At 36.0% G+C, this 12,391-nt stretch overlaps 1 protein-coding gene and 1 pseudogene across 1 annotated transcript in view; both read right to left on the reverse strand.

The window, feature by feature from the left end:
- Positions 1-12,391, reverse strand: part of TDRD5 (tudor domain containing 5) — a 102,473-nt gene that overhangs the window by 63,151 nt on the left and 26,931 nt on the right. The window contains exons 5-6 of the mRNA XM_059145842.1: positions 6,693-6,776; positions 4,281-4,337 (exon numbers count right to left, since the gene is read on the reverse strand). Coding sequence (XP_059001825.1) covers positions 4,281-4,337; positions 6,693-6,776 — 141 coding nt within the window. The remainder of the gene's footprint in view (positions 1-4,280; positions 4,338-6,692; positions 6,777-12,391) is intronic.
- LOC131815422 (5S ribosomal RNA) lies at positions 7,437-7,544 on the reverse strand (annotated as a pseudogene).

Raw genomic sequence — 12,391 nt, forward strand, 5'->3', positions numbered from 1 at the left:
ATTGTTCATATTCCTTTTAAGCCAACTGCTTTTTGCTTTGTTAAAGCAGGCCATGAATTTGGCCGAACTTAAATTCTGCCTCTCTGTGATGGTCAACAGCTGAAATATAGTTAATTCTTTTAGACTTACTAGACTACTTTGACCCTGCTGCAACCATGCATAGTTCAACTATCAACCAGAGATTTGGGCAGAATTTATGTGCAGAATTTGTTGTTCCTCCTCTGTAGCTCTCTCTATCCTAAAATTTCTCCCTTCATTTTTCAGCTGCTTACACAGCTCTAAACACTGTCCTCTGGTTCTTCAAGCCAGTATATACTTCTGGTTTTTGTCCAAATCCAAAATTCCAAACATTGGATGAGGCCTGCCATCAGGCCAAAATCTAGACAAATAAAAAAGGTGTCATTCCCTCTTCCAGATGGTGAATCCTGTCCAGTTTCTGCCTACTTTTACTTTATATTTTTCTTACAGATTTTATTTATTTATTTGACAGACAGAGATCACAAGTAGGCAGAGAGACAGGCAGAGAGAAAGGGGGAGGCAGGCTCCCCGCCGAGCAGAGAGCCTGATGTAGGGCTCAATCCCAGGACCCTGAGATCACGACCTGAGCCGAAGGCAGAGGCTTTAACCCACTGAGCCACCCAGGTGCGCCTCTGCCTACTTTTAGATATTGATTTAGTACCTTCAGACAGTGGTTTTTTAAAACTTTGTCCAGAATTTATAATACTTATCTTCAAGATTATTCCAATATAAGCTACTCATACATATCATCTTAATTTATTTGCATGCCTGAGTTTCTCACTAGATTTCAAAAACATTACAGAGACTTTTTATGCCTCGATCCCCAGAGCCTCCTTCATTTCCTCTGAATTTTCAAAATGTTCCTCATACTTACCTGTTTTCTTTTTTCCTGAGGGCATTATCTGTCATATTTTTTGCTCTTATCATCTTTGCAGTTTAGTCTTCATTTTGGAAATGATTTTTTTCTTTTCTAATTCTGCCCAGTCTATTATCACCTTATTTTCAAATTCATATACTTCAGATTTATATTGTTCATGAAATAACAATACTTCTTAATGTATCTTATGTATCTTAATATATCTTTTTGAAAAAGTAGGCTTCAGTTTTGATCTGTATTAAGGGCATGCATTTCTGACATGCTTTCACTATCTATAGATAAATTACTCTTCTCCTTATTCTCTTTTTTTCTAAACATAGTAAAGATGTTTGGTTCTGATCCTCTTCTGTTGCATATTTTAGGTGAAATTCATTTTCCTAATTTGTATAACATTCTGGACTGCTTTTCTGCTTCAGACCTCCTTCTACTATTCTCATATACTGTTAAGAAATATAGTACCTTAGTAGAGCCACAAAAGTTCCTCAAAAAATTAAAAATAAAAATACCATATGATCCAATAATTTTACTATTAGGGATTTACCCAAAGAAAATGAAAACATTAATTTAATCTATGTATCCCTATGTTTCTTGCAATATTATTTACAATACCCAAAATAATGGAACCAACCCAAGAGTCCATCAATAGATGAATGGATAAGGAAGATGTGGTGTACACACAGGAGTATTACACAGCCATAGAAAAGGAGAGGATCTTGTCATCTGCAACAACATGGATGGGCCTAGAGGGTACAATGCTAAGTGAAATAAGTCAGACTGAGAAAGACATACCACACGACTTCACTCATAGCTGGAATATTAAAAAAAAAAAAAAAAAAGAAGAAGAAGAAGAAGAATCAGACCTGTAAACACGGAGAACTGATGGTTGCCAGAAGGCAGTGGATGGGGAAGATGGGAAACTGGTCAAAGGGAGTGCAAGATGCAGGTTCCAGTTATGGAATGAGTAAGTCACAGGAATAAAGGCATAGCATAAGGAATATAGTCAATGGTGTAATAGTGTTGTGCTGTATGGTGACAGATGGCAGCTACAATATGAGAATAGCATCATATTTGAACTTGTTGAGTTGCCATGAAGTACACTTCAAACAAGTATAATATGGTCAACGACACTCAAATTAAAAAATCTCTCTCTCTCTCTCTCTCTCTCTCTCTATATATATATATATATATATATATATATCTGTTTTTGAAATATCCTGGCTCTTTTCTTTTAAGCCTTACATCTGGACCTTCTTTTTCTATGGTCCCTATCCTGCTCAATTTTTCTCTCATTTCTGGTCCTATCTGGAAGGGAACTCTGGCCTGTCCATTTCAAGAATACACAGAGGCTACAATGCTCCAGCCTGATTCAAGCCTTACCATGAAACACTCTCTGCTATTAGATATAGTAAAGTATTATCCAGTTTCAGCTGCCATTTTTAAAATGGCTTGCTATACTGTCTAGTGAATTATCTTACAGTTACTCTGTAATTTTTTATTCCCAGATCCATCAGAAATCGGCTCCCTTATATCCTTCTATTTTCTCCTGTCACAGACACTGGTAACATGAAGACCTTGTAGCTGCTGGTAATTACTCTCCACAAAACTGTTCTTAGAAAATATATTACCCAATTTTGTTGTAGATATTATCAGTGGACTTTTAGTTTTGCTATCTAGTTTCTCTGTCTTTATGTGGAGCCTCAGGAAAAGCCAAAAACTATGCTGCCACTACAATATTTTCCCTTCAGTTAACAACTGAACAAGCCATTTTAAACACAGACTACCAAACAGGTAGTTCAAGAGGGCAAATCAAACAGGTAGCTTTTTTATCACAATGGATAAATAAAGGGTTAAGCAAATGTTTTTATAAGTTAGAACAAAAGTTAAAATAAATATGTACTTACTGTATACTTCTAATCATGAAGCTGAATTTCTGCCTGTTTACTAAGAAAAGCAAAGAGCTTCGCTATAACATTAAAAGGTTTTAACTTCTCCAAGATTGCTGACTTGCAAGCTTAACACCTTGAACTGTTATTACAAGCTACATTTGACTGTGGTATAAAACTCTTCACTTTCAGTTGTGACTCTGGCATAGGAGACTGATTTTACCCATAAATTTTGTGATAAGTCATATTCTCTTACAGACTTTATTCTGGAATTTCCTTATAAGGTAAGTTAATTTGCTGGTTCGTCACCAAGACCCTTTGTTTTAAGTCTAAAATTTTGTGGCACAAAAAGATTCCAATTTTTAAAACAATGGGAACTTAAGTCTTCTCCATCATTTCCAAGGGATGATGCCTATCTTTTCAATCTTTTCTTTCTTCTAAGAGTTAATATTTATTGAACAATTACTATGTGGCAGGCACTGTTCTAAATATTTCATTTTTAAGCCATTGAAACTTTGCAAAACTCTCTAAGTTAGTTATCCTGACTTTAGATATCATTTATAAACCAGCACATAGAAGCTAATGTATTTAACCATTATGCTGTAGTATCTCACAAAACCTGTTTATATCTGTTTATATATATGACAGTTTCCATGGCACAGAAGTTAAGATTCAGGATTCAAAACCTGGGATTCAAATCCTGACTCCATCTGTTACTACCTGCCCCTTAGGCAAGTTACTTCTTGTGCTTCTGTCTGTTGTGAAAAATTAAATGAACTACAATATGAAAAGCATTCAGAACAGAGCCCAGCATAGAGCTAGTATATATCCAGATCTTACCATTTTTTTAAACTGGCTATGTGACAGGGTCTAAATTACCATTCTGCAACTTGATTTTTTCACTAAACAGATGATGATCCATGTTGCAGAATAAACCTAGTTTATTTTATCTACAATGTATTATTCCATCACATAAATGTCAGTCTCTATTTATCCATTCTCCTATTGACAGTCATTTAATCTGTTTCCAGTTTTTGTCTCTGCTGCCAGATGCACATGCCTTATGCAGGTCTCCACGCGCACACACATAAGAGTTTCTCTATAGTATGTATGTAGAAGTGGAAATGCTGGACCATTGGGGGTGCTTATCTTCAACTCTGATACTGTCAAAACTCCAAAGGGGTTTTGTCTCACAAGAAATGGATGACATATTCTGTTTTTCCAAATCCCCACTGACACCTGGTATTGCCAGACCTTAAAAATCAACTTTTATTCTATTATCATAACATAAATGGTAAAGATAGCCTATGTATAATGAGGTACTTATAAAGTACCATATTCTTAACTCTTTTAGTAAAGAAAATGATAGCAAAATGCAAAACAAAATGTTGAATTACCACATAGACCTGGAGGAGCCAAGGAGTAGACACAAAATTTCTACACATCAAAGAAACCTAAGAAATAAAAAAATAAACATGGTTGATGAAAAATAAAATACTCACCTCAAACTCTCTGAGCAGTTTAGAAATAAGCAAACCCTCCGGAAACTTGGATACTACCTAATAGAAAATACAATACAATATAAATAGACATTATTAGGATTCTGGCTAACAAAATATCAAAATAAAAACACTATAAACTTAAATAATAACAAAGAAAAAAATAAGATTAGTGAGTGAATGAATTAAAAGTCACAATACTTTTAAAATCAGTTTTTAAAAAACAATAACAAAAAAAAGGCTTCCAACATTTCCAGAGTTGAGAAATCATTCTTGCACAGTACTGCAATGCCATAGCTCTCCAGAAATTCCTACAATTCTTTAGAAAACATAGTTAGCTTTAGCTTACATAAAGTAAATATTCTACAGCATAATTTCAAGCATTTGATTTTAAATATTTTATATTTAAGTAATCATAACACCTAGTGTGGGGCTCAAACTCACAACCCCGAGATCGAGAGTCACATGCTCTACCGAGTGAGTCAGCCAGGCACCTCTCAAACATTTTAAATGGTAGAAAAGAAAATGAATACTATAGAAATCTTTGAAAAATTCAGTTAAGCAAAGAAAAAGTTATCATAGTTTTTGTTGCCCGTATGCACATAAAAATATTGGTCTTTAATATAAAATAAAATCATCATTTCTATAACAAGTTTTTTTATTATCATACCATAAGCAACTCTACATGTCAGTAAATATGGATCAACATGTTTACTAGCTATAGAGTTTTAAGATTATTTGATATACCTAAATTTACTTACTTGATCCTCTATTTATGGCTGTGTCCTGTGTTTTATTGTCACAATTATAATTATTTTCATATTTGCATATTGCACACTTGTCCAACTATTTTTTAGGAAAAATTCCTAAATTACTCTATCTCAAAGTATAAAAAGCTTTGTGTCATCCAGATTTTTCCAAATATTACGTTTCATTAGAAAGTCTAAATCAAGCTTCAGAAAAATATAAAAATGGTTCCAAAATCCTATGACCAGAGATAGTTGTTGCTGCTTTTCATAAATCATCCTTTAAGAACCTCTTCATGTAGACACACACATTATACATGATTTTACATGAAAGGACAATACTAAACATGCTATTCTATAAAATCTGTTTTAATATGTCAAGAAGATACTGCCATGTAAATTAACTAAAATATACAAAAACTTTCTTATAAGCCTCATAATACTGTGTAGTTTGGGTAATTAATCTAACCAATCCTTTACCAATGAATGTTTAACTTTTCTTTAATTTTTTGTCACTGTAAAAAAATCATATTGAATATCCTTAAATAAATAATCATTGGGTACATGGCCAAATGTCCAAACAAAAAAATAGGGTTTGAATGAAAAAATAGGGTTTTTGCATTTCACCCAATAAAACCACGACAACTGAAATGGAATAATATAAGGGAGTAAGAGTCGTAAAGGCACTCTGATCATTCAGGTAAGAATAGCTTCCACCAACTTTTAAGTGTACATAACCTTTAGCCTGATACATTAACAGCCAAAGAGCTTTCACAAATTAAAAAGGAAAAACAACAAATTAGGCCAAAGACATGAACAGGTAATTCACATAAGAAATATAAATGGAGGGGTGCCTGGGTGGCTCAGTTGGTTAAGCGACTGCCTTCTGCTCAGGTCATGATCCTGGAGTCCCAGGACTGAGTCCTGCAGGGGACTCCCTGCTCAGCAGGGAGTCTGCTTCTCCCTCTCACCCTCTCCCTTCTTGTGCTCTCTCTCAAGTAAATAAATAAAATCTTAAAAAATAAATAAATACAAATGGCTACTAAGCATATGAAAAGATGCTCAATATAAAAATCAAGAGGTATAAATTAAACATTATTGGATAGTAACATTTCACCATCAATAGGAATACAAATCTGTTCAGATCTTTTAGAGGGCGATTAAGTATTAATGACCAAAACTAAATTATTCAATGCCTTTGACAAGTCTGCTTCCAGACACATGTTCAAGGACATTAACTGTAACATTTTTTTAATAGCCAAAGCTAGAAACCGCAACATAATCAACCCCAGATCTCATAAATGAAAGATAGTACACTGGCTGAGTGGAATGCCATGTAATGTTTAGAATATTTGACATCCATATATATGAAACTGATACTGGAAATACCTTGAACTGTTTGCTAACAATGATTTATGGGGGTAAGAGGAAGAAAAAAAGAAGACAGCATGGAAGAATTCCATTTGCTAAATAATTTCGAGAACATTAAAAATTATTAGGAGTAATTTTTTTCTGATCTTAAAGGAATAGCCATTCCATTTGCAATACATTTAAAATGATCATATATTAAGTATAAAATACTCACAGGCAAAGAAAATTTAACCACAAATGAGATCTAAATGTGTAATTGATTATTCCTATTCATTTCCCAGAAACAGAAAATACTTACAAATTGTATCTTATGTTTTAGTTCTGGATTAATAGTCCCACCAGGTCCAATCTGTGCAATAACTGATTTGAATGTGTTCTCCAGCTATGAAAAAAAAAAATTCAAGTTATAATCCAAAAAGAAAAAGATCAAAGATAAATCTGAACAATATGTAAAAGGAAACACCTACCACAGGAAATGTCTTTCAATCAAATGGGTAAATTCTTAAGAGGCATTGTTACATTTCATACCATATAAAATATATATTTAGAGTAGATGAAATCTATAAAACTAAACACTGCAAGTTTCCAGGGTAATTAACATTCTCTGAAACAATCAGATTCTAGAGTGTTCCATTTTTCAAACTCCTACTCAATCTCCTACTCTTACCCAGAAAGGATTTTTGCTAATTTTTTTCTGTTTATAAAAGTTCGGTGTTTGTTAAACACATGCCTAATGAATGCCAAATACAAGGAAAGGACTGAATGACAGAAGGTCCTGGGAGGCAGGAAAGAATGTGCGCCAGGGCAGGGAGGAAAAGCTCTTCTGTTCTAACAGGAAAGAAGAAAGAACCAGGCGGGATACAGAACGTGGGTCAGAAGGTGGATGGCTTCAGTATTCTGAGTTCTGCAGCAAGGCCCAGTCCTTAGAGTTGGAGGGAAAGGGGAGACAGTTCAGGGAGTTGAGAAAGCAGAAAAATAAGGTGAGGAAGTGATGGAGGACTATCCAAATGCGATACGCAGGGAATAAAGACAGGAGAGGCATGAGCTAAGACAACAGGGATCTCCCATCCAAGTACTAACCAGGCCCGACCCTGCTTAGCTTCCGAGATCAGACGAGATCGGGCGCGTTCAGGGTGGTATGGCCGTAGACAGACAACAGGGATCTAAGGATGTTTGTTGAGACAAACCAAAGGTATAGAGGTCCCAATAAGGTAGAAGATGATATACAGGACTATCTGGAAAAATAAGCCAGAAACACAGGCAGTCACAGTCAGGGAAGCATGGCGCTTATGAAGACATTCCCACCCGGTAAACAGCCATGGCAGGGGAGACCTAAGTGAATCAAAGACCATGGATTCACATTTCTCCCAGTAAAACCACAACATCTGAGATGGGATGATTTAAAGCAGAAGAGTCATAATGTATGTTTAAAGATAGTAATGTTTAAACATGTATATTTAAAGCATGTATGTTTAAATATACATATTTAAAGTAAGTGGGAAAAATAGATGCTAGAAAAGACACAAAGGTATAATGAAAAACACACACTACGCTAAAATCCTACCACATAGAATCATTATTAATATTTTTTCCTTCTAAACTTTCTATTTTTTCATCTTTCTTCTTGTCACTTGGCCTGTCATTACTTACAAACTGTATAACCTCTCAGGTGTCAGTTTCTTCATCTGGAAAATGAAGACAGTTTCAGTATCTTGTAAGATTAAGAGGAAAAGGGGATGGGGGGGAGACTAGATTCTTAGGATTATATCACTAGCTTTCACAAAAAGCCTCAGCCCTGGGCTCGTGTTCTTCATGATTCTTCTGTATCTGCCATCAGAGAACTCGCCAAAGCTCTCCCAGGGAACAGCTAAGAAAATCTAGAGGGAAAGGATTCCTCACATCCCAACATGCTCCCTCCATGAGAAGAGTCAGTATAACAACTTCTTATATTATTACTGTGCTAGGTGCTGCAAGGGACCAAAAAAAAGGGACACATCAGTGTCATTCCTCTCAAGCCACTTAAAATTAAGTAGGGAAAGGAGATAAAAGCATAAACTGCTATAACCTAAGGCCGTCCCAGAGCATCACTGAAGAGGGAGAGAAATGCAGAGGGATCTATTATCACATTAGGTTATAAATACAAGGAAAGCCTCCTTTCTGAAGGGCCTTGAAGGGTGGTAGAGATGGCAAGGAAGCCATAAGGAACTTAATGAGCACAGGAGAAAAGGGGGAAAAAATAACTCGCCTGAAGGCACTAAGGAAGTAGTGGGAGATAATAATGAAGAACAGAGAAGGAAGGACTACAGAATACCTCCAAACAAAGGAGCTTTACTTGGTTATATTTAAAAAAAAAAAAAAAAAACCTTGAGATTTTCAGCAAGGGAGAGACATAATCAGAATTTTAATGCGTCAGCAGAAAATGATATAAGAGAGGTGGACAACCAACAAGGAACCCACTGCAACTCTCTGGAAGGGAGTCTTCACCGGGTCGCTAAGACGAGGGGACATTATAAGGTGGAACGCGGAATCTGTAGAAATTAGGAAAGATTCCAGTACGGGCAAGGGAACTGCTAATTCGATAGGGATGAATAATAGGAGGCCCAGGGGAACAGGCTCTAAGACTGCAAGTTTTAGGAGGAAAGCTAAAGGACCCTGGAACACAGATGTAGGTTTTTGCTGTTTTTTAACAAATTCCAAAAGTTCAGGAAACTGAGAGGTAATGACAGGATGAAAATTACAAATGTGATTTTTCTCTCTGGAGCATGGCTTGGGACAGGGTCAGGAAAGGACAGCCCAGGGGCCAAACCTGGTCTTTGCCATCTGTGTTTGTACTGCCCATAAGCTTGGAATAGTCTCAATATTTTTAAGTAGTAGGGGGAAAAACATAAAATGAATATATTGTGACACATGAAAATTATATGACACTCAAATTTCAGTATTCATAAATAAAATCTTACTGGAACATGCCACACTCACTCATTTACACATTACCTACATGACTGTGTGTCACACTACAAGGGCAGAGTTGAGTGTTTACAAAAGAGACCATATGGACCTCAAGCCTCAAATATTTACCATGTGGCCCTTTAAAGAAAACAGTCACCAGGCCTGGGCTTAAGATGTCAAAATGATAGGTTCTTAGCTAGGAACAGAATGCTTCTCAAGAAGAAAAAAAAATGGTTTTTGCCTCAAGCTAGATCACTAAATTAAGATGACTTTAAGCTGAATGGGAAAGGGAAGATTTCTTAAAGTGCAGCTAATCTTGGGGATATCTATACTTGGAGGGTAGAAGTTATAGGGCTAAGGGCAGTGAGAAAGGAAGGTAATCAGTGATTGACACAAGGAAATAATCTGAGGCAACACTGATTTCAATAATATTCAGTCTCAGATGCCTACCTAGCAAACACAAAGAATGGATAATAAATCAATCAAACAAAAATTATATTACAGAGGCATAAATAAAGATGGAAAGTGACAGGAGAAAAAATACCATATTCAAATAGGAGTCTCTAGGATTAGAGAAGAGACAGAAGAACTTTGAGTCAGAAAATGGTACTCCTCAAAAAAATGGACAAAAAACATAAATAGGCAATTGATAAATAGTAACATTAAGCAATAAAAACATGAAGCTTAACCTCTAATAAAGAGACACTAGTCAGATATAGTTACTTGCCTATCAAAGTGGAAAATTATTTTTACAATAATGCCCACTTATTCATTCAACAAAAATGTTCTGAACACATACTATGTGCTCCACAGTGGATATACAGGGTAAATAAATTAGAAATGGTCACTGCCATTCTGGAACCTGGTGGTCTAGTATGGGGAGACAAACATGAAATAATCATAAATATATAATTGTAATTATGATAAATATCATGAAAAGACTCACAGAGTGTCATGAAAGGGTAATATCCTTAAAAGCATTAGGAAAGCAATGGGAGATCTAATAGCCTGGGTTGGTGGGGAGGGAGAGGTCATCTATGCTGGGTACTAGCAAAGGTACAAAAAAAGAAGCACTCTCCATACACACACCTTATCTAAGTGTTAACTAAAACAACTTTATGAAGGACAACCTAACCACATAAAAATACATTTTTTTAAGATTTTATTTATTTATTTGACAGACAGAGATCATAAGTAGGCAAAGAGGCAAGCAGAGAGAAAGAGGAGGAAGCAGGCTCCCCGCCAAGCAGAGAGCTCGATGTGGGACTCGAGCCCAGGACCCTGAGATCATGACCTGAGCCGAAGGCAGAGGCTTAACCCACTGAGCCACCCAGGCGTCCCTAAAAACACAATTTTTTTTGATGCAGTGATTGTTGCTCCAGAAACTTATCCTGTGAAGTAATGATTTTCATCACAAGACTATTTTTAATAACAAACACTAGCAACAGGCTTAATGCCAAATCAAGGTTACAAGTTAAATTACCGTGCATCCTACTACCAATAAAAATTATGTTGCATTACAATACTTAATGTGGGATGTTCACAACTTACAGTTAGGACTTAAAAAAAAAAAAAAAAGGTCACAAACCTGGGCCAGAATGATTCTAATTTTATTTAAAAAGAAAAAGAAAGAAAGAGAGCGCCGCTTAGCATAATACTCTTTAGCTCCATCTATGTCATTGCAAATGGCAAGATTTACTTCTTTTCTACAGTTGAGCAATATTACATTGTGTATATATACACCATATCTTCTTTATCCATATCTTCTTTATCCATTATCAGTTGATCGATGCTGTTTCCATAGTTTGGCTATTGTAGCTAATACTGCTATAAACACTGGGGTGCATGTATGCCTTTCAAAATCAGTCCGTCAGAAAGACAAATATATGATTTTAGTCCTTTGTGCAATTTAAGAAACAAAACCAATGAGCAAAGTGGGGGGAAAAGAGAGAGAGAAAAACCAAGAAACAGACTTAACTGTAGAGAACAAACTGATGGTCACCAGAGGGGAAGGAATGGTAGGATGGGAAAAACAGGTGATAGAGATGAAGGCGTGCACTTGTGACAAGCTCCGGGTGACATACAAAGTGCCGAACCACTACACTGTACCCCCCGAAACTAATATACTACTGCATGTTCACTGGAATTTAAATAAAAATTTTCAAAGAAAAAGTTAACTTTTCTGAGTGATAAAAATATAAGTGATTTTTATTTTCTTCTGTGCTTTCCTGTATTTCAAATCTTCTCCAATCAATCTTTATTACTTTGTAATAAGAAACAATTTTAAAAACAGACACCTGGGTGGTATTTGGAAACATGAGGGTGGAAGCATTTTGGAAAGAAGAGGCACGAAGCTAAAAGCAGTAAGGAACAGAAATGACATCTTAGAGGAATATTCTGCAGCCCTTCGACCATATGGTAAAACATAAATACACTTGTGATCAAGATCACAAAACTGGCACTGACACACATAGAAGCAAAGTCTTCGACTGCTGAAATACTTGTTAGGTACCTCATCTGACAAGAAACCAGACAGTATGGAATGTGCCTTGCCATACTAAAAATTTCATCCAAACTCACAAGAAAACAGATAGGGAACAGCTCCTTTTAGTTGGCCAGGGAACACAACTTCCAAAACTGCATTAATGAACCCAACAAACAGCTCCTGCTGAGAGTAACTGTGTAATATACCCAGTTGCTTGCTTGTCCATGATACTCTTAAAAAGACAGCTGGGCCAGGTCATCAAGGAAAATAAAAAAGCAAAAAGCATCTTTTTCTTACATGCAACACCAAGCACACCACCTAATTCACATAAGAATGATCAACTCCTTGGTCGCAAATTAAAAGTTCAGTGCAAACTAACACCCAGCCCTGATTTTTAATTCATTTAAGACCAGAGCTTCTTTTAGAACTCCATGTTCACCTACTTTAAACCTCACACTGTATGTTACAATGAAGTTTTCTAATGTGGAAGATGGGAGCAGAGTAGCATGGGGGCACTCCAGATGGTATGAAGGCTAGAGAACCCAGAAATGCCAGATGCTCCTTGA

Source organism: Mustela lutreola, chromosome 14, assembly GCF_030435805.1.
Source record: "Mustela lutreola isolate mMusLut2 chromosome 14, mMusLut2.pri, whole genome shotgun sequence".
In the NCBI taxonomy this organism is placed as follows: domain Eukaryota; kingdom Metazoa; phylum Chordata; class Mammalia; order Carnivora; family Mustelidae; genus Mustela; species Mustela lutreola.